Source organism: Branchiostoma lanceolatum, chromosome 5, assembly GCF_035083965.1.
Source record: "Branchiostoma lanceolatum isolate klBraLanc5 chromosome 5, klBraLanc5.hap2, whole genome shotgun sequence".
NCBI lineage: Eukaryota > Metazoa > Chordata > Leptocardii > Amphioxiformes > Branchiostomatidae > Branchiostoma > Branchiostoma lanceolatum.
In genome coordinates, this window is record NC_089726.1 from 7,427,877 (window position 1) to 7,450,438 (window position 22,562).

Sequence of the window (22,562 nt, forward strand, 5' to 3'; positions counted from 1 at the left end):
GGAAGTTCACTCTAGAGGTCAACTTAAACCACAGACGGTTCACTGTTTACCCATTTTGACATGATGTGATTGTTATGTATTATAAATGCAACCGGTGGTTACTTTGTTGTAAAAGTCTGGTCGTCAGTGCCCTGGTTTAAGGTTCGCTATTGGTTAGTCTAAATAGCTAACTCGTTAACTAATTGATGGAAGTTCATCCCAGAGGTCGATCCAAAGCTCGGACGGGACGTTTTCGCTAATGGTTCACTGTTTACCAGTTTTGACATGACGTAACTGTTATGTATTATAAATGCAACCGGTGGTTACTTTAACTTTGTTGTAAAAGTCTGGTCGTCTTTGCCCTGGTTAAAGGTTCGCTCTTGGTTAGTCTAAATAGCTAACTCGTTAACTCATTTATGAAAGTTAATGGTGCGCTGTCTAACCGTTTGCCCTGGTTAAAACGGGTTCGCTCCTGGTTAGTTTAAATGGTTTGTTTGTTTGTTTGAACCCTTGTTAACTCGTTAACTCATTGATGAAAGCTCACTCTAGAGGTCAACTTAAACCACGAACGGGACGTTTTCGCTGATGGTGTAGTGTTTACAAGTTTTAATTGTTATGTAATGCAACCGGTGGTTACTTTGTTTGAGTCTACGCGAGTTAATTTGTGACCCTACCAAATGCACGATTTGCCGAGTTAAAATAACCTTTGTAACTTTGGTCGGGCTGTTCAAATATTAGAGTCAGACAGTCTCTGACACTGTGCGGTAAATACATTGGAGTCACAGACTTTGAGAGCAATATCTTTTGAAATGTGGATATTTCAACGATGTCCGTTCTGATCATCGATTATTAAAGTTTTCAATTGAGCACCACTAAGTTGACTAACGTTATAAACTCACCCTGTGAAAGAGGAGGGCTAGAATCCACAAATTTATAAAATAATACATATGACATGAAGACACGATCCAGACAGTCCTTGTCACGGTTTGGATATTTCAACGATGTATGAGTAAAATTTAGGCTACTGGAAACTGACAATGATTAGTTGCATTTTTGAAGTGCTGATCAGTAAGATTTTAAAGTGACACTAACCTCACCCAGTGAAAGAGAAGGGTTAGAATCCACGAACATAATACATCTATAGACAAACATCTAGACAGTCCTTTACTAAATTACGTTGACGTGTGCACATTGACTTCTTTGTGTCAACTGTGAACCGAAAAACCCGTTCAAGATCGATTGACCACCGAGCTTTTGTTGCGTTCTGAGGGCGAAGCAGACAGAATAGAAAAAGATAGAGCGCGTCGTCGCCTCCAGTAATCGCGGTAGCTTAGATGTCTAGGAGAAATTACGACGCTAACGTATTGTTCCAGAGAAACGGCGTCTAAAATGTAGAGAAATAAAAAGAAGAAATGGCGATACTAAATCATATGTTCTCAAGTTTCTAAGAATCAGAGATATTTGGGGCCAAGAAACGTTGAATGTACAAACTTTTATGACAAGAATTTTTGTTTGCAAACGGTTTAGCACTATTTTTTGCCAGGGAAAATGACGTTTCTTAGATACCCTACACCATTAATAACCCTTTGTGATCAATAGTAGAAATCATAGCTTTGACAACCGTACACTTTCTGATTATACTAAAGGAACCAATCACTTAAGACATGTGTACCGGTGGTCCCCTGGAGTCTTAGTCCTTAATCCTTGTGGTCCCTCTCGGACACCTGGCTCTTCAGTCATAGTGGTCATCACCATCTTTGCAATGTCTGATCTGGCTATCTTAATGTGCAGTTTATCAAACAAATAATAATATATATATATAATATATAAGCTGCCTAGGCTGACCCAGTGTAATGACTTGTCTTTCATTTTTAATAAATACATATACAAATATATGTACAAATAGGTATCACAAGAACACAAACAGATCAACAAAAGAGAGCTGATGTGTCATTTTAATGTTGAAGCATGTTTTCACTTTGTGTACATGAATAGTTTGGAATTCTTCGGACATGGTGAAGGAGAAGATATAGCCTCCTTTGAACGTTGCATCTTAGCTTAATAAATATTCAATTAAAATTTGCATACTTTCCCTTCTATTTCATTGCACTCTTTATATAACATAAACATCTTGCAGGATTCTTGCCACCAACGTTCCCAAGAACATGATATTATTTACAACTAACCATCCAAACAACAGAACTAGAGAAGTCAGGTTTTGAACACTGCTTACAACTTAATTCTGTTAGAAAAGAATGCATATTGTCAAGAACAAGGAGCCAAAACTTTATATTAGTACATTCAGTGTCTACTGCACCAAATGCCTAGCTAGCTGTAGATTTTGTGAACATAATGACTAATCAGAGACCTGACTATAAAGTCTACAAGTGTACAACTTGATCAATCAACCTGAACCAACTCTAATGTATGTATACAGTATGTTTAAGTCACCCCAGTGGACTTAGTTAAAGTTTAATGTTACAGCAAGGCTTATTGTTCATGTTGTCGCTTGACCTTAACTGACGACATGATTGGCTAGTAACTTTCCCTCCAACAACAGAAGGGGGTGTCTCTGATTGGCTGATGGCTGGCCAGTGCAAACACAGCCAGAAGTACAGATAGTATAGGCTGATAGGTCAGGACTGATGTTTGCTAAATAATATGCAACATAAGTTTCTGAAGATTAGTCATCCAGGAATTGAAAATAGTATTTTGAAATCAATCTATACAACTGGATTACAATACAGTACATTTTTTTAAAGAGAAATACCTCAATATTTCTGAATTTTTCTCAGTATTTCCTTAATATTTCTTAACATTGTAATCCAGTTTTGTACATTGAATCAAAAATATCATACTAGTAATATATATTTCGCGATACAACTGGCAGGCCTGGCACAGTATTTCCCTTTAAAGGGGCTATTCTTCTTGAGTGTTGGCCACATTTTCAGACTGGACCCTGGTAGCCTCTGCCACCTGTGCTTTATCAGCTACACAAATGCAGTATGCACTGCTATCTCCAAGCAGATGTTGAGGCAGAAACTCTTCATGTTTTCTGACTGCTTGGTGAGGGACTGTAAGAGAGGCTAGGCAGTCAGAAAAATGCTACTACTTTCCACATCAACATCTGTTTCTACAGGGGCTCCTCTTCTTGAGTGTTGGCCACACTTTCAGACTGGACCCTGGCAGCCTCTGCCACCTGCGCCAGTAGCTGCGGATCCCTGAGCTCCACACACACCTCCACCAGGAACATCTCCAACAGCACGTAGAACAGGTGCTTGTTGATGGTCTTGTCCTGCAGACCCTCGAACACCTTGATAACCCCCCTGCGGGCGTTCTGCTGTCCCACCAGGCTCTGCAGCATGTCGGGCATGTTGTCAAGGAGCTTTTGCTTGACCTGCAGGGGTGGGAAAAGTTTTGCATTGTGAGATGTATATCCATAAACCCCAGGCACAGTAAATCTAAAACCATTTATGGTAAAAACACAACTTTAATAGAAACTTCACCTTTGTTCTTGGGCTAAAGTTTAAGCTTTCCTTCAAATGTAGAAGATTTTGACTCACTAAATTCATGCCCATATCTACGTCCCTCTTCAGGAGGACTGACCCATTGCAATAACCTTTGACCTTATAGCAGTCATGTGACTTCAGTATTAGGTCAAAGGTGTCTGTAAAATAGTCTGTACTGCTCTTCATCTCAGATCTGCAGTGTCTTTTTAGATTTAAACTTTCTTCACCATATCAAACCAGTTGTCATAAAAGGAATTGAAATCTGAAATCTCCATTCCAGATACACAAGACATGGAAGAATGTAGGAATACTTTTGGTTCACCTGTTGTTTTGTTTGCAGCTTCTCCTCCTCTGTTCTGTCTGGTGCAGCAGGTGCCAGCTTGCCTCCTGGCCAGAGGGAGTCTCTCAGTAGGTGGATGTAGTACACCAACATGGGCTCAGAGAACAGCCACTCAACACTCTCCCTCACCTGCTTGTCTATACTTGCTCCAAACGTCACCTGGACAAAAGCGATTAAAGTCCTTCTCAGCCACTTTGTGACTCCTCTTAGCTCAAATATCTCCCCCAGGAGGGTGTATAAGGGTTCAGCAATGGAGTCTTTTCCGTCCCTGCCTTCACCGTCTTCAATGGCGTCTTCAAGATCCTCGCTGTCTTGGACTGCTGCCTGCTTGTGAAGCAAGTCTCCTCCGGGGAGGTTCTTGAGTAGAGTGGAGATGGAGAATCGAGTCTTCTTGTCTCGCACACTCCCCTTCAGGTGGTCAGGACTTGGACTGAGGAAGGAGAAGAGGACTTGACTCTGACAGAGGGTGTCGTCCGCTAGGACCTCATTCAGGTATGCTTCCAGCATCGCTCGGGCTTTGTCCAGGAAGGCTTGATCTGTGGCACGGAACCAGCGCTTAGAGGGGAGGTCCCTCTCTCGCAGCCAGCTACGGTACTCCTTCAGCCGCTTGTGGAGGGCGTGGAAGTCGGATAGATTCCGCATGACCACCCATCCCGTTGTGGTGGACTCGTCCGTGCTGGCTATGGCGCCCGAGATGTGGACGACGATCACAAAGAACGGCTCGATCTTCTCCTCGTTCACAATGAATTCGGCGTTGCAGATGTTGGCTCTCCATCGACCAATCATGTCCCACCACTGGTCGGTGCGCTCGATGTGGAACTCCAGCTGTCGTCTCTCCGTCTTCATCTCGTTGACCTCGTGTTCGATCTTTGCGATGGCCTTGCCATCCGGCCTGAGAGCGTCCTTTGCATCCCGTAACTCCTGCAGCTTTGCCGTGAGCTTCTCATCAAGGCGCTCTAGCTTGGCCTGAGGGTCGTTGAAGCCTTGTGCACCTGCGGAGGAATCTGTCTCGTCCTTTTCACTCATCTCTTCCCAAGTGCCTGATGTGTTGTGTGGAAACTCACTACCTTGTAGCTCATCTTGTACATCTAAGGTATCTTCCTTCAACTCTTCTTGGTGTATGTCATCGATGACATCTGATTCTTCCTCTTCTTTTATCTCATAGGATTTATATTCAGGACCGCCTAGCAGGTGGATTCTCTTTTCGCAGCACTCCTTGGCGTACTTGCACTGGTTCAGGTACCTTTTCAGGTTTCTGACTTTCTTCTTCTTCCCCGAGGATGGGCTCTCATGGTCCCCTGTGACCTGATCGATCAGAGCTGTCACCTGCATGATCTCTGTCATGGTGCGGTATCTGGGGAAAGAAGAGACAGGATTCGTCAATGAAGGTTAGACTAGGGCTGTCTCCAGGACCCGTCCCTCCGTCCCAGGATGGAAATTTGCTTGTTGGGACGGAAAAAATTCACCTTGTCCGTCCCAAAAATGGGAACTTCATGACATGATATTGATAAAAATGCATTTTTGCAGTCTTAAGATGACAGATTCAAAAACGAAAATCAAAACATTGGCTCTCAAATATTGAGAGGGACGGAAAAAAATTTAAAGCTGCATGGAGACAGCCCTGGGTTAGACATCAAGGTAATAAGAAACGCAATATAACAATTCGTCAAGCAGCTGGTTAGATTTCGGAAATCTAGCCAAGAAAAGATTCTTCAGACATTTCATATGAAGCAAGAAAATGTCCCCTACTAACAAAACAATGCAAAATTGGTTTCACATCCTGAGTGAAAAAGGCTTAGAGTTGCCTGACCTCATCTAGCTTTGGTTATAAAGTGGAATGAGTACCTAACAGATAGCCTGGTAAGCCTAATGTCCATTCCTGTTCAAACTCCATGGGTGCTATCCAGCTGAAAGTACTGAATAGATCCCACGAAGCTAAAGTGGGATTGGATACTAGGCTACCCATCAGAGACTTCAGGTGCAATATATTAAACATCTACATTACCATTTCAGTCTCGACATAAGCAAGCACATTACTGTTCTTCCTCCCAAGCCTAAAACTCCCTCAGGATTTACACTGACAGGTGTGCCATACCTGATCTCTTTCAGTGCTTCTATGTCCTTAGTCTGGTTGATCATCTTGACAAACTCCTCGTAGGTTGCGGCGTACATGTAGGCCTTGTTGTGCTCCTCTGCCAGCTTCTCCCGGTACTGCAGGAAGTTCAGCAGGGTCTGGTTGATGTAGTCGGGGTCACACAGGAGGTCGATGACCTGTTTAAAAACCTGAGAAAAGGAGAAACAAATTTCTCATCAATTCAATGAATCCAACTAAACTGAAGTCTTACTATATTACCTTACAATGCTACAATACCCCCTCAAGCTAGGACAGCCAACACTAGAAGGCAATATAAGAATACTATGCATTAGCTTCTAACATTAATGAGAATTACTTCTTCTTTCCTTCCTTCCTTCCTTCCTTCCTTCCTTCCTTCCTTCCTTCCTTCCTTCCTTCCTTCCTTCCTTCCTTCCTTCCTTCCTTCCTTCCTTCCTTCCTTCCTTCCTTCCTTCCTTCCTTCCTTCCTCTTCTTTCCCTATATCCCTCCATCCCTCCCTTCCTTCCTTCCTGCATCCTTACTTTCTTCCCTTCCTCCTTCCTTCATTAAATCATTCCTGTGAACCTACCTGACAGGCTAGCACCTCCCTGAGAAGATACCTGACACTGTTACACCTGGCGTGTTTGGCGGGCAGCAGACATATCAGCAGCACCTCACTACACTGTCTCAGGAACGATCGCTCCCTCTCGTCGCTCTGCAGGTAAGACTGCAGCAGGAAGGGAGTACTCAGGTCCTGGAGACCTATGTGGTCCATATACAAAAGAGACAAATATAAATGATGAATTAGAAAGGGTACAGAGCTAAGCTGCCACATTTTGTATGAGCAACTTATGACAGTGGTGCTTATGTCACCAAAATGAAAACAGATGGACCCCACTCGACAACAGAAGAAAAATTCGTCTCTAGTACCACCTCAGAAAAAGACGAATTCTTATGCCTTCAAGTACCAGAGTTGATGTGTTCAAAAATTTGTTCTTTCCCAAGAACTGTTGTAGAGTGGAACTAAAATTCTGTGGAAGCATCCCCATTAGATAGCTTTAAACAACACCTACAGATAGATGTGGAAAGATTAGATGTAATAGGCTCTTCAGTATAACATAACCAGCTGCTGCGAAGCCAGTGTGTTACACTGATTGGCGATTATACCAGTTATTTAAATACAATGTAACATAACAACAGATACAGATACAGACCGGGTTTCACCTCCGACAGACTCAGGTCCTGGAAGTGCGTGCACAGCTTGTTCACGACGTCGTAGGTCAGGAGCTTCACAATGTCTAAATTTGCCAGTCTGATCTTGCTGTTCCCAACGACACACCAGATGTCCTCCATCAGAAGGTCCTTGAAGCGCGCCTGGCTTTGGCACAAGTCTTCGAACCACACGACTACGTAGTCACGTAGAACCAGATCGAAGACTTCTCGCAGAGCTTGGTCCACATTACGCGACACCACAGTTCTTTGCGAGGAGGCGTGTTGTTTACTTCTGTCCCTCTGCATCATCTTTGTCAGCAGGATGTTGGCCATGTTAGGCTGGTACGGAGGAGGCACTACACGAGTCTGCTTCCCTTTGGACACCACCAAGGCAAACCCCAGGACCAAGCCTGCGAGGGAGACTATCACGTACAACAGGACGGACAGCATAGTCTGGACCCAGCTCCACTGGAGGAGAAGCACGGCTGCCATGGCAACAGCCAATGAAATGATGAGGATGGACGGCATTCTTCTTTCTACAGGGTAACAATAAGTACATAATATAATAATCAGAAATGCTGAAAGACAAACAGATACTCTATAAATGACAGAACCCCCACAATCTTACTTACGTGTAGATGATTTCTGTTGTAAGGTATGTGAATCTCAGAATTGTCAGCCTGGCAAGACCCGGGAGGGACGTAAAACGGGGGTCCCGTGCTCGAGGAGGTGCCTCGAACACGTTAAACAGCCTCATTACCCTACACATTGGGTACCTGCCTGTGGCACTGGCTGCAAATACACCTGATATTATTATTATTATTATTATTAAACTTTAAATTAAAGCTATTAGAGCTTCATTAAAAGGCTTCAGTCATGCCTATGAATTTCCTGATACAATATTAGGCTACTGTGATACATAAATCGATAAGAAATACCTACCAAGGAAGACAGGATAGGGATTTCTCATAGATCGAAATGTTCAATCGACATGCTCCGTTACAGGAGCCATGGCCAGCTGAGAGCAACAACTGGGTCATCTGAGGTCACCTGTCACAAGATTCGAGGGCAGCAAAACAACGTTAAAAACTCACGAAAATGCAACCAATAACTTTAAGTCACATATTTAAGATAAAATAAATTTAGAAAACAATTTTAAGCAATGAGTTCTTTTGAAGATTGTTGTATAAACTGGTGCAATGGGTGATTCATTGGTGGAATTTTTCGTACATATTGTTTGATGCCCTCGTGAGGTCAAAGTTCGGAGTAAAATAAGTTTTGCCCGTGCGGCGGTCATGTGTTGTGAGTCGTCGAACTGTGCTGCAAATTTAGACGTTTTAAAAGCTCAGTCTTCGGTTGCTTACATGAATGTCCCACTCTTAAGTTGTAAGTAGTATTTAAGTCTATTTCTAGCTAGTATTGTGTTCTTAAAATTGCACAATGTGTATGGCACTGACTACAAAGTTTCCAAATTATCTCGAGTCATGACATATTTATCAATCAACTGTTAACGTTATGCAAGTGGGGATATGTAACCTTTACTCCTTTAGCATACTGAAGTAGCCCTAGCCCTTTTGGCATTCCTACAGAGTTAGGAAGCAGGGAGACGGTTAAAAAGACTCGTGTCATGTTGATGATGACCTTCGCCACTTTAATGTTTATGGAAAACAGACCTACAACCTTAAATTAAGGTCCGAAGATATGATCAACCTGGCGTTGTTAATACGCTATATGTACTGGTGACATTGTTGTTGCTGATTGCATAAAAAAAGATTATGGGCTGCTTTTCAATTTTCAGTGAATGGGTGACTTAAATCAAAATCACAACATTAATACTGCATAATTTTATGCATTACGACCAAAATTGAATAGATTTTATTTGGACACTATGATTTTAATGATACGTTGTCAGCAGACAATGGCGAAAAGTTAGATTAAATTCAAATTAACACATTTAAAGGGACAGTGAACAAGTAGGGCATAGGTGATGAACAACAAACGGGCAAAGTCTTGCAGCTTAGTACCCAGGGTGGTACCCTGGCATGGGAGACCAGACCCCGTAAGTCGGCGCGCGCAGGACTTCCTACCTACGATCCCCACAGTACGTGCACCAAAACTTAACCGGCCCCACTATTCTGCCGGCCCCCACGATCCGTGAGGTAAGCAGATAGTGAGGCGGGCTAGATGCTGGGGGTCGGCGGGGTAGGTGGGACCGGTAAAGTTCAGCCGCACATGGATATGCCTGAGAAATATTATAGATATCATACCTAGTATAGAGTAAAGAAAATGCAAAATGATGTGATTATTAATTGAAATGTATTTGAAACAATTAATGTTATACCTTCAAGTCAAAGTCTTCATATTTACCTTCTGTCAGAGTTTAGAATGTACTGTCCAAATAAGAGCAATGACAATCTCCATTTTACATACATGTGGAACTAAAGAGCTATTTTCATTCTTCAGAACAAACTAGAGGATCACCATGGCAACGCCAAACAGCGATGCCCAGGAAAACGATCTGTATGGGTCAGCTGACAACATCACGCGTCTTCGTGTGTCCAGCCCTCCCAGCTCTGGCCTCACCACACCCGAGTACAACAACGAGATCAAAATGGAGAAAACGACAGGATCGGTTGCGGCCAACGACGTCGGGTTTCACCACGTGGTTCACAAGAGGCTGAAGTCTCACTTCACGTGTTCTATGGACAGGGTGAAGAAGGTGGTGTTTTCGACGCTACCCATATTGTCCTGGCTGCCAAAGTATAAAGTGAGGGAGAACATTATGGGTGACATCATAGCTGGGATCACTGTGGGCATCATGCACATCCCACAAGGTGATCATTTACTTGTGATTGTAGTAATATTTGAAATTATAGGAAAGATACTTTTTTTTAATCTTTAGGAAAATTTTCATAGATTAATGTAATTAGGAGATGAATTATCTGGAAGGGAAATCAACCATCATTGTAGTATGATAAAGTGTCAGCTAATTACTTTCACCATTGTATTATTAAATGTGTATTTGAAGACTGCCAACAAGGCCTTAAGAGGAATAGATTGGCCTGTAACATTTTTGTAATATATCTCGCTATACTGTTGATGTCTTAAGGGCTTCTTAGAATGATAGAAACATGATGTTTGTGATTTGTATCATAACAATAACATTAGCCCTTTTGTTTCCAGGGATGTCGTATGCCTTGCTGGCCACCCTCCCTCCCATCTATGGACTTTACTCAGCCTTCTTCCCAGTTATAATATATGCCTTCCTCGGGACCTCCAAACACATATCTATAGGTGAGTATGCTGTAACCCTATTTATATAGCCTGTTGCAATGGTGTCCGTTGAGTTTAACTTAAGAAATGTAAGGAATTTACATGAATAAATGTAGGTCACTGTTACTTTTGGTATTTTGCAGGTCTTAATTAACCCACAGGAACCTTTAAAAAATGCCAGCTGGTGTACGTACTTCCTTGTAAATAAATAACATAGAATAAGATAAAATGAAACCAGTACACTTTAGGAATTGCTCAATACAATATGACAATTAGAAGGTTGCTCTACAATTCTTTTTACAGTCTGGGCATTCCAGATATTTTCAAGGTAGAATGAAAATTCAAAAGTGTCTTTCCTTTTTTGTTCTGATGTATGTTTTGTTCAAACATTATGTGGAGAAACAATTCAATAATCACATTTTGTAACAATGTGCGCCTATTTCTGCAGGTGTGATGGCAGTGTTGAGTATAATGGTAGGTGCAACGATAGAGAGGCTTCTTCCCGATGGCACCGGCCAGATTCCTGCAGACCTGTACAACTCCACCATCTCCAACACCACCTTGGAGGAGCTGCAGTACCAGGCGGAACAGGCAGAGGTCCAGGAGAGACTGTACATCGCTGGTGCTGTCACTCTGATGTCAGGGATCTTTCAGGTAGTACAACTGTCTGTTTAAAGTTAAAGCCTAAGTGATTGTAACAGTGGGGATCAACCTCCACTAACTGACCAGTCTAACTGGTCCGGACCATTTAGCCTAGTGGTTAGCACGTTGATTTCCCAAGCCGTGCAGATCGGGATTGGCGTGGGTTCTAATCCTGGGAGCGGCGTACTTGCCCCTTTGGGTTTTTACAGTGGTTCCCACACCGGCCCTGTGAGTAACGATCAGATCACACAGGGATGTCCTACTTGGAGACTCGGGACGAGTCTAGAAAGAAAAGGGGGAGTAGTGTAACAGTGGGGATCAACCTCCACTAACTGACCAGTCTAACTGGTCCGGACCATTTAGCCTAGTGGTTAGCGCGTTGATTTCCCAAGCCGTGCAGATCGGGATTGGTGTGGGTTCTAATCCTGGGAGTGGCGTACTTGCCCCTTTGGGTTTTTACATGATCATGACCAAATGTGTCATAGATAAGATTACACTTTACACATACAGTGCGATGGTCATGTGACCATCTCTGTATGTTTTTTGTGTACTAGTAATGTAGATTGAAATTAACTGTGTTTGGTCACTCCAAGATATGCAATGTGTACTTTCCAAATGTTTGTATCATGCTAGCTCAGGTTTTTTCCATCATCCTAATTCCCGATGATGTAAAAATCCTGAAGATCCTTTTTTTTCATCATCATGGTAGAATTTCTGTCAAATTGATATTGAATACTACTAGTATTCCTTTTCAAGACTGGTGTTTGGGCGTGATTAGTTCAAATTATGATATTTCTATATCCTTACCCACCAAATTCTGCCCCTCAGGGTTGACAGAATGGTCTTCTGTTTTTTTCCATCATGCAGCAAAATTCTTTCAAATGACAGAATGATAGGTGCTGGCTAGAGCTTTTATTTTTTGATATCTTTATCTGTATAGCCGCCTTTTTAGCCGGTATAACCACCCTATGGCATAACACACCAGCTAATAATAGCTTAAGAGCTGTGGTTGTTAGACTTCTATTATCACTCTATCTTCAACTGAGTTTTTGTGTTAACTGTTCTAACTTTGTTTTTCACAGGTTGCCATGGGACTTTTACGTCTGGGCTTCATCACGATCTACCTCTCGGACCCCCTGGTCAGTGCCTTCACCACTGCTGCCGCCTTCCACGTGGTCAACAGCCAGATCAAACACCTGTTTGGTCTGGAGATACCGAGATACTCAGGGCCTCTGTCTATTGTATATGTAAGTACCTACTGTATAGCCTGTTCATCCGATTACTATCGGGGCCTCCTACGCTCGCTATTACCTGAAAAAATAATAATCATAGTAGTGAAAGTGTATGAGTGTAGGAGCAGTTGCCATTTAGAAGATTTTGTACAACTTTATAGTAAAACAAATGCTCTTAAGTCCTACCTGTACAAGTGTCCACCTCTACATAATGACCACCTGGCCATTGTAATAACTTTTTGGTGTTCCCATTGACACAAGTATTAAGAATCCATTGTTATTGGTCCCCTGAGTGGTCTTCTTGAGCAGATATGACTGCACAAAATGTATATTCATTCTAGGTTGCCATTCTAATAACTTTTGCTCTTGTATTTCAGTAAATATTGTGACTGCATTACTTTTAAATTTGCTCTTGTACGGTGTTTCAATAAATTTTGTGACAGCAAGATAGAAGGATAGATAAGTAGACAATCAGAGACGTACTGTAGCCATGTGGAAAATAAAACACTTAAACCAATATAAAGCTGTCAAGGCTGGAACTCAGACTGTACATGTATAATAACAACTATTCTCCCTTTCCAGACAGTCATTGCCATCTTCAGCCGCATCACTGAGACCAACATTGCCACACTTGTGACCTCCATCATCGCTATCATCGTACTGGTGGTCCTGAAGGAGTTAAACCTACGCTACAAGGAGAAGCTAAAAGGCATTCCTATACCTTCAGAACTCATAGTGGTAGGTAACCTTATAAAATACACGTAGTTGTACATGTTCACATGATTATATATTTATTTGAATAGCGCCTGTTACTTTAAAGTGTTTCAAAAGTTACTTTGACATGACATAAGAACTAATAATGAGTCAAGTAGATATTGCATTTGTTTTTTTAAAGCTTTTTTCTAGCATGTTATTATCTGATTACAGATCTTTCTGTTGTTGAAATTTTGCATCACATCCCCAATATGAAATGGTCTTGTTTTTCAGTTGATCATAGGCACTGTAGTGTCGCACTTTGCCTCACTTGAGGAGCGGTATGATGTTAAAGTTGTTGGTGTTATTCCCACTGGGTAAGTGTAATTAACCATTGTGTAAGAATTGACTCTGACATCTTATCCTTCAACAAGAACCATCTCTTGGGTACTTAGTGCTTTCCTTTCTTTAATTATGTGATGATGTGATCATTTTCTGGTCATAGCACACATGTATCCCAAAAAAGACATTTTTTCACCCTCTAGTGTACTCAGAAAAGATGTTAGATGATGTTTGTCCCGTTACAACATACAAATGTATGGAAGATGGTTTGCGGTGGTTTTAAGTTCGCGGTTGAAACAAAGGAGCGGGCAGGTGGAAGACAAAACAAGCATTTTCGTGGTGGTTTTAAGGTTGCAGCAAAAATCACAAACGTTAAACCAACATGAAAATGTCAACATTTACAGTAGTCCCTATTGATTAATGATAGAGTTTGTTGAACTTGATAATAATTCATCTCCTTTCTTGTCCTGCAGCCTGCCCAAACCCACAGTCCCCCGTGTGTCCCTCCTGGGCCAGGTGGCCCCTGACTGTGTGGCCATGTCCCTGGTCTCCTTCTCCTACTCCCTGGCCATCGCCAAATTATTCTCCAAGAAGTACGCCTATGGGATAGATGCCAATCAGGTAAAGAATCTTTCACTTTATTATGCTTCCCAAAGAAAAAAAGTAAAATTTGGCTGTTTATGATACAAACTTGTATTTAACTTTTATTGGTCATGTAGATCTCTAGTACATAACATTTTGCCAAAAATACAATTAGCAGACTGTAAATACTTGCTGTATGCATATTAACTGATATAAAAGGCAGCAATTAAAAAAGAATGTATATTCTATTGTTGATTTACTCTATATACACCAAGGAGGTGATATACACTAAAGGGTTTAAAATAAGGGTTCACTTTTTTCTGCTTGATGGTTGTGATTGATGATATTGTTGCATCCATTATCAATTTGTTTCAGGAGCTGCTTGCTTATGGAACAAGCAATTTGTTTGGATCCTTTTTCTCCTGCTTCATATGTTCAACGGCAATCTCTCGCACGTTAGTGGGAGAGGCTGCTGGGACTAAAACACAGGTGTGTGACCAGTTTATTCTTCGGGTAATCTATTTTTCTCGTCGCAGTAGCATGCGTAGTCCAGTGTCTAGGAACTCTGCCTCTGAACTGAAAGGTTGGAAGTCCAATCCCGGCTGTAGTCGCTCACTGGACAGGCACGCTACTGGAAAGGGTTGTAGTTCTTAGAATGGGACGTAAAGCCGTGGTCCACTGTTCATTGTACTTGTTAAAAGAGCTAGGGGAGTTTCCCCTGTACAATGAACCTGTAAATACAATGTACTGTACATAGGGTCTGTCCTCTCTGTCACAACCAGTGGAAGAATAGCTTTTCATTGAGCTAAACTGGCTCGAGATCACTTGCACTTTCTATTTTTGTTAATACCAAGTACGTAGTGCTGGTGATATGACTGAAATTTTGTTTCCTTCTTTGGTTTGTGCAACAACTAATGTTTTGTTTCTTTCCTTCCTTAGCTGATGTCCCTTGTGCAATGTGTAGTGATGTTGCTGGTGCTGCTGTTCATGGGATCACTCTTCAGATCTACACAAGTTGTAGGTTTCTCATCTTAGAAGAACCAATCCTTTTACATTGAAGAGTAGATACTCTAACACTAAAACTGAATAAGCTTGAAAAAATTTGTACTGGTGCATGGTATTAATAAGATAAGCAGTATTGAAATATAATGGAATACCAGTTTCTTGATTGTTCTTTTTTGTTTACTCCTTTGTTTTGTTTTGAATTATTCTAAAAAAGATATTTTGCTCCATTTCAGACTGTTCTTGCTGTCATTGTGGTGGTAAATGTGAAGAACATGTTCAAGCAGTTTGCAGAACTCAAGCCACTCTGGAGGATCAGTAAAATTGACTTTGTAAGTAACTGTCATTACATGTAAAGCTATGATTATTACTTTTCCATATGCAACTATGATGCCTTTGTCAGTCATTTAGTAGTGCTACAAAGTATCATACATTGTATATCCTGACCACTGTACACTATTCAAGTACAGTATATATAATCGTAGTGTTGACATGTATGTACAGGTAATCATAATTACATTGTCTAAGGTAGTCTACACTGTAACAAAGTGTTAAGCATTGCTCTTAGAAGACAAAAACCAAGCTATGAAGAGAAAGATTTCACAACAATTTTCCATCATGATGCTGTCAAGCAGAGCAGATTTCTATCAGAGTCTTTTCACTATGTGTTGAATCCTTCAGTTAAAATAGTTTTCAATATTCTATTGTGAAGTTTTATAATCTTTGTTCCAGGTCATCTGGTGGGTGACATTTGTGGCTGTTTTCCTGCTGGGTCTGGACATCGGCCTGGGGACGGGGATGGCCTTCTGTCTGCTGACCGTTCTGTTCCGCTCCCAGCGCCCGGCCACCACGCTCCTGGGGCAGGTCCCCAACTGTGACATCTACAGAGACTTGCACAACTACAAGGCGGTGAGTCACTCAGTGAAAACTCAAATGCTTCCAACATGTACAGTCAAATGATCCTTTGTTCCCATCTATGGGGTCAAACTGCTACACATAAAAAGCACACTTATAACCTGAATATGCCTGGGGTCGGGGTGACCTGGTGTGATTGGCCAAGTTGGGGATATCACAGGCTCATGCAGGGCTGTTTCCATCTTTTTTCCCCATCCCACTCTTTGTTTGGGAGCCCATGTTGTTACTGTTCATTGTTAGATCTATCAGTTTAAGCTTAGGAAAACGAAAATTCATTTTCATCAATTTTATATCAAGAAGTTTAGATTTTGGGAACAAATGGGGTGAAATTTCTATCCGTCCAAACAAGCAAATTTCCATCCCATGATGGAGGGACAGGTCCTGGAGACAGCCCTGCCCTACATATAAAAGAACCCAACACTTATCAGGAAGAATAGTGGTGACCTGGTGCAGTTGGCCATTTGGGGACATGCATGTACTCACTTGACACTCGACGATAAATGACCAAAATGGAATAAGAAATTTTCTTCTTCATAACTCAGCAGTTACCACTCTACATTTCTATTGAACATTGACCAAAAGCCAGGGTAGTAGTGTCCCTTCACTAGAAGTTTGAAGACTGCTTACTATGTTTCTTACTTTCCTTCTCATGCACAGGCTCAAGAGATCCCGAGTGTGAAGATCTTCAGATTCGACATGTCCCTGTTCTTCTCCAACTGTGACCACTTCAAGACATCCCTCTACTCACAGACAGGGGTGGACCCTGTCGTACTGCTGGCTCAGAGGAAAAAGGCTGAGGACGAAAGAAAGAAACTAGAAAAGAAGAGAGCAAAAGAAGCCAAGAAGGTTTCTGAGGATGGAAAGGTACCAGTGCCATTTGTAATGCCAATTGTTTTAATTTCTAACAGAAATACGAAAACCCAACAAATACCTTATTTATTTTGTCAAGGAAGATTTGATAAAATGTAATATAAGTACTCAAATATACTTTTTTTTTTCCATCAGGAAATAGTAGAGTTGGATGGTTTTATTCCCATGGAAGTGGAAGAGCCTCCCGTCCCCGAGGTGAAAACAGTGATTCTGGACTGTGGACCCTTCAACTTCCTGGACTCTGTCGCAGTCAACACACTTACTCAGGTACTTACAACAAAAACAGTCACAGTTATTGATATGCCTGTTTTTTTGTTAGTGTTATAGTTGGTGACTTCTGTTTTAGTTATGTCATCAGCAGCAGATCAATGTGTTACAAACTGTTACTGTAACAGTAACCTTAAATATGGACTTGATATGATAGACAGCTGCTAGTAAGGTTATTGTATTTTTTATCATTCCAAACCCAAGGTACACAAAGACTACAAAAGTGTTGGTGTCAGATTTCTTCTAGCCCACTGCAAAGGTAAAACATTTTGTTTATTTCAACAGATTCTGATCCTGACCATACCATAGCATACACTTAACGTAAATACATGTACATTGGTTAATGAATTTGCTTATCATCATGGAACACAGTCGTTTTCAATTCCATACTGGCTTGTAATTATAAAAATGTGCTATACTCTGCTCACAGTACTGTGCCTTTTCAAGGTAGATTCCTTTATTACTGAAGTTTCATAGAATATTGTTTACCTCAAACTTTTACAGCTAACATCAGAGACCAGCTTGTGTCTTGTGGATTCTTTGAGAATATCGAGTGTGACAACCTGTTCATCAGTGTACATGATGCAGTACTGTTCTCCCTAGCAGAGGTAGGTCAAGTTGTAGTTTCTCTGTTTGTTTATTTATTTGAAAGCCAACCTTCAGATTAAGACAGATTAAGTCAGATATAGAGCTGAACAAAAAATATTTGTAAGGAAGACCTGTATGTCTCAGCTTGCATACAAAAAAGAGAGAACATTTGGGATTTTAGAGGCCTGTGCAAAAGTATTCAAATTATAAAGAAACATTTTTTTTCATTATGTTGCTGTAGCAATTAATCTGCAACATAATACAACCTAATGTAACAATGAGCTTATTGACTTTAATGTGTTACAGGATGCAAAAGATGAAGCCACAGATCCAGAGCGGGAACCACAAGAAGATGGCGACGCTGCAGATATCACGCACATTGAGATGGAGAGTGAGATTTGAGATTCCACTAAGTCTATCATTTCAGTGCAATTTTAGTTCTGAGATGAACCCCAAGTGTCAAACTTTCTGAGTACATGTAGTTCAAAATTTGCAATATCATGATATTTGTACATTTTTCTGAAACATATTTTTCAGTTTTCTGTGGAACAGGGAACAGGCATCACACTACAAAAAGGAGACTTCAGGCCACACCAATTTAATTTGTTGGTTCTCGGAATCGCTTGGTCAGAAAGACAACTACAGGAGCTAAGGAAGCTTGCAACTAACTAAACAAAGTGGAGAGAATGGAAGAACGACTGATTGCAGCTGCAGGATGTTCAGAACACAGCGGACTACTACTAAACCCCTGTCCTCACCCAACTTTTGCATTTTTTTTCAACCTGTTGCTCCATATTTTTTCTGAAAAATCCAAGAACCAACCGATTAGATTGGTGTTGCTTTATGTCAGGCTTATCCATGTATGCTGTACTAGTAATCTGTATCTCTTGTCTTTGTGGTGGGTTACTTGTTGGACAAGGATGAACACTACAAACTTACTCAGGTGTGGGTTAGTGTGCAAGTACAAATCATGATGAAATAGTGAAGATTTTTCATGACACATTTTTCACTGATTTTAATAACTGATATTAAGCAAAGTTATCTGGAAGAAGATATATGACAAAGGCAATATTTCACAAGATGTAATTATTTTCTTAAAGGAGAGATTATGAAGACAAGCAATTTGTAATATTTTCCTAGGGGTCGGGTAATCCATTTAATGTATACAGATAGTACAGTAGTCTGACTCTACTCTTGTCTTCCAAGATGTAACAATTATCAATAAAAAAAAGAATACTGAACACAATGTCAATGCATGTTTTTAATATATTATGAAAGTCCATCAAAGTTAATTATCTATTGGTAAGTTCTAGACCACCTTAACCTAGATTCTGACAAGATTAGGCTTAATAATCCACTCCTTTATTTCATACTTTCTTATTCTTGGTATTTTCCTCCATGATTGGGTGAAAGAACTTACATACGAAGTGTATCTGCATTATGTCTGCCACCTTGGACCAGAAGTGTCCTGAGAAGCGATGAAACACAGAAAACTTGGCCAAGTGCAAGTCAAGGAGCTTCAACACAACAAACCCCGCACAAGATAGAATAGCAAACATCATTGCCCAGAGTAGCTTTGATTTTAACTGTTTCGATTGGCTGGCTAGAAAAATCTGCATTCCGTACAGTACGGCAAACAGTATGTGAATACCTAGAGCAGCTTCAAAGCCAAGGTCATGAACAAGAGCAAGGGAATAGCTTGCAAAGGAAAACATCACAACAGTCAAAGCCCTTCTGGTGTTCCATCCATGCATGAGGTAGTCACTCATCACCACCACCCAAGCGAAGAACGGCAGGGTGAACCACTGGTCCATCACAGCGAACCTGTGCTGCTGGGTCACGATGCGTAGAAACTGTACCGGTCCGTACGCAACGGCCATCCAGCAGAACACAGAACCCACAAAGAGGTCGCTGTTAGTAATGTTGTCTTCGTTTCTGTCTTTTAAGAACTTGCGAAGCCAGATGAATCCGAGAAGGGTGTAACCCAGGTTGACCAGTGTGTTGGCAGGCATCTTGAGCTGGGAGGGTAACAAGGGGATGCCATGGTCTGGGCGCTCACCGTAGTGTTGGAAACCGAGCTCGGTGACGACACTGTCGAAACAGCCCAGCCACGTGATGGCTGTTGCCATGGCAACAGGAATAAGGACCAGGACAACAGCTCTACTCACAGCGTGGTCCATTTCTGAGATGGATCCTGTCACTCCTTCCTGTCACTCCTATCAAAGACAAAAAGATACAAAAGTCAGGATGTAGCAAGCGAATAATGCTAGGTTATTACAATCACTACTCGGGCCCAAGTAGTCCATATATCCAAGGAGGTTACATAACCTCCTTGATATATCCATCTACAATACATGTTCATTAAGTCTTTCCATAGGCTACTAAAGGCAACAGTCTACCTTGGATTGTAGGTTAGATTTTAAGATGTTAAACAGCAGGAGGAAGGTATGCAACAATACAACACATTTTCTGAAGCCCTCCATACAGCTACAACAACTTGAACAAGCATGCTCATGCTCATGCCTAGCCTTGTACAGTACACCTGCATAAAAGTTGTAACGTTACCTGCGTGAGTTATTTCAGACAAATGACAGTACTGCACAACAATGCCCCTACTTTCAATGCGTACTGAAAAAGAATTTAGCAGTGTATTTTGGCCATCATAATTGTTATCTAGCAGTTTTTAGGGAGCGTTCTTACAGATGCCTCTAAACCCGGAAGTGTGAAGCGTTCCCAGTTCTCGCTCTCGCTGGGTACGAGACTGTCAAGATGCAAATGAACATCCGGGATATTTCATAATTATGTGTGTGGCTGATGGGCAAGCGTCCCTCAAATAAAATGTTATTCCAAATTATCGACATTCAGTCACAAACTACCCCCTGTTTGCAACGAATATCTGCTTTCCATCCAAAGACCGAACGGGATTAAAAATTCTTCGAGCAAAAGAAAAGGGAGAAAATTTTGTTTACAACATCCGGGAACTCTGTGGCGCCTACCCCCAGAGGTGTCTAAACTCACTGCGCCTCGCCGAAAAATTAGTAAATATTCATGTATGCGTGTCGCTGATTGGTCACTTTATTCTGAACATCCTCATTTGCATAGATTTCTGGCGGCGAGACGCCGTGGCTGTAGAAACCCCCGCCCACCCCCAGCATTGTGGGTAGCTCAAGATGGCGGCTCCCGTCCTGAAGTGGAGGCGTGTGACGGGCACAACCGGCCCGACGCCGCGGCCTCGACATGGCCACCGTGCCGTTGCCATTAAGGACCTCATGGTTGTTTTCGGGGGCGGTAACGAGGGCATCGTGGACGAATTGCACGTGTACAACACAGGTAAGCTCGCCCTCCCCGCTTGGCTTGCTTGTTTTCAAAATGGCGTCCTTTTGTTGTTTATCGTCAAATCTTTGGCGCCAAGATCATTTCCAATGGCATCGATGTCTCTCCTTCCGAGATCAGGTTGCCGACTTCGTTTGGCACAATTTTCCGTAATCACTTTGCCTTGTCTTCGATTTTCACGGAAGATATTTCAATTTTTGTAGATGAGTAAAATTCAATATGGCGGCGCCCGGTGTTTTTTCATGGGGGAGCCATATTTAAACCAAACTGTTTATAACGTCGGCTGGGCGCGCGCGCCTTGCCGCACACCGCCGATCCTCAGATTTGGCATCGGTCCAGATAAACTCTCCCCACCGACAAAGTATGGAAAATATTGCATTTTCGTGACATTTGATTCAAACTCATTTGTCATTTTGTTGAAAATCAGAATCAATATGGCCGCCGATTGTTTATGCTAATGTCAGTGGGAGGGGGGCATTCAGCGCTTTGGACGCGCTAAGGGACTGTTTACTTTGTTTTTTGTGGGAAAATTAAATGCAGCAATTAACTTTTGTCACGTCTTGCCATTCCCATATAGACAATAGTTGTTAGAATTAGCAATTGTATTAGATTTTCCACTTTTCAGGCGCATTTACTATGGTTTGTTAGATGCAACCAGTGTTGGTGAATAGGCCTTACAATGTTTTCTCATGCATTTGATTGCTGTAAATTTGTTTTTGAGCAACAGGTTATATGGAGTTGGCTTTTGTGAGTAATGGTTAGGAGCATCATTTATCTTTCAGTTATGCTGCTTTCAATTAGATTATTTCCTTTTTTTAAATTCAAACTTATAACCAATAGATTTGTTAATTGTCTTAAATGAGTTTTATAGAAAGTTTGCAATTGTTTGCATCAGCCAATGAGCTTCATTAAGAAAATGGCGTGTGCAACTCTATAGTATGCATAATTTTTTTGATCATCAAATTGATGTTAAGATGATTTGGGTATGGAGAAAAAATGTCTGTTTTTGATCTAGTTTTCGTGACCCAGTAAGAGTTGCTTGTCATATAGAATAATCCATGTTGAACTGAGGGGTGTTCATTCTATTTGTTAGTTTCCTGGTCACATTGTATGCAAATTTTTCTCTGTATTTTATTATGGGCTCATCAGTAATGTTTTACTTTAATGTTGTTGTTTTTGCAAAAGTCAAGTTTGCTTGTAAACTTTGAATTCAATTTAGATTACAATACAAGAACTGAATGCAGGGTTGCATAGAATATTCGAACATTTTTCTTTATGAAAAGTTATTAGTTTGGCATTTCTAAGGATTTTTGAAGTTGTTTTTTAATGCTGAAATGTAGTGCTTTTCAATGCTGAAAAGTAGTGCTGATAATAGTTTTATCAATACCATTCATTTTGATGCACTCATCTGATTCTCCTGAAGGGTGATGTTTTCAATACCCAAACTTAACTTGTTTGAGACGAGAAGTAGAAACAGCATGTTTTTCTTGGCCATTAAGTCTAAGATAGGAATCATTATCATGTAATAATTTGTGTTTCCTTGTAACATAGTTTACTTTGATTCTTAAACTAACAAAGATAAGTGTAACACCACCAAGGCTATTGACAGAATAATCAAATAATGATTAGTCTATGATAAGATACATGGACATTAAAACCAACCAGTAGTGACAAAGTAGGTTGACATTAT

At 41.2% G+C, this 22,562-nt stretch overlaps 4 protein-coding genes across 11 annotated transcripts in view; 2 read left to right on the plus strand and 2 right to left on the minus strand.

The window, feature by feature from the left end:
• Positions 1-1,916: 1,916 nt before the first annotated feature.
• LOC136434728 (sorting nexin-25-like) lies at positions 1,917-8,205 on the minus strand. The gene is made up of 6 exons (XM_066427754.1): positions 8,076-8,205; positions 7,136-7,669; positions 6,511-6,683; positions 5,924-6,111; positions 3,811-5,182; positions 1,917-3,376 (listed from the first exon to the last, which is right to left on the minus strand). Exons 1-6 carry the CDS (start codon positions 8,101-8,103, stop codon positions 3,113-3,115), a joined length of 2,559 nt encoding a protein of 852 aa, XP_066283851.1. The 5' UTR covers positions 8,104-8,205; the 3' UTR covers positions 1,917-3,112.
• Positions 8,206-8,386: 181 nt separating this feature from the next.
• Positions 8,387-18,785, plus strand: LOC136434731 (prestin-like). The gene is made up of 17 exons (XM_066427760.1): positions 8,387-8,519; positions 9,597-9,967; positions 10,317-10,427; positions 10,855-11,060; positions 12,131-12,295; positions 12,863-13,018; positions 13,268-13,350; positions 13,789-13,936; positions 14,273-14,386; positions 14,837-14,914; positions 15,136-15,231; positions 15,632-15,808; positions 16,472-16,678; positions 16,820-16,951; positions 17,156-17,210; positions 17,456-17,559; positions 17,846-18,785. Exons 2-17 carry the CDS (start codon positions 9,616-9,618, stop codon positions 17,939-17,941), a joined length of 2,280 nt encoding a protein of 759 aa, XP_066283857.1. The 5' UTR covers positions 8,387-8,519; positions 9,597-9,615; the 3' UTR covers positions 17,942-18,785.
• A 2-nt stretch (positions 18,786-18,787) lies between these two features.
• On the minus strand, positions 18,788-20,361 carry LOC136434732 (transmembrane protein 187-like). Of its 4 annotated transcripts, none has more exons than XM_066427762.1 (2): positions 20,240-20,361; positions 18,788-19,755 (listed from the first exon to the last, which is right to left on the minus strand). In XM_066427762.1, the coding sequence occupies exon 2, from the start codon at positions 19,717-19,719 to the stop codon at positions 18,907-18,909; it is 813 nt and encodes a 270-aa protein (XP_066283859.1). In that variant the 5' UTR covers positions 19,720-19,755; positions 20,240-20,361; the 3' UTR covers positions 18,788-18,906. The 4 variants fall into 4 exon arrangements, with proteins under 4 accessions (XP_066283859.1, XP_066283860.1, XP_066283858.1 ...); XM_066427763.1 differs by having other exon boundaries at positions 18,788-19,742; positions 20,105-20,323; XM_066427761.1 differs by having other exon boundaries at positions 20,105-20,319.
• Positions 20,362-20,667: 306 nt separating this feature from the next.
• Positions 20,668-22,562, plus strand: part of LOC136434729 (host cell factor 1-like) — a 29,755-nt gene continuing 27,860 nt past the window's right edge. For 4 of the 5 annotated variants that reach the window (XM_066427755.1, XM_066427756.1, XM_066427759.1 and 1 more), the window contains exon 1: positions 20,668-20,869. In XM_066427755.1, the coding sequence (XP_066283852.1) occupies positions 20,710-20,869 (160 nt within the window). In that variant the 5' untranslated portion in view covers positions 20,668-20,709. The remainder of the gene's footprint in view (positions 20,870-22,562) is intronic. The other variant, XM_066427757.1, reaches the window with a different exon arrangement.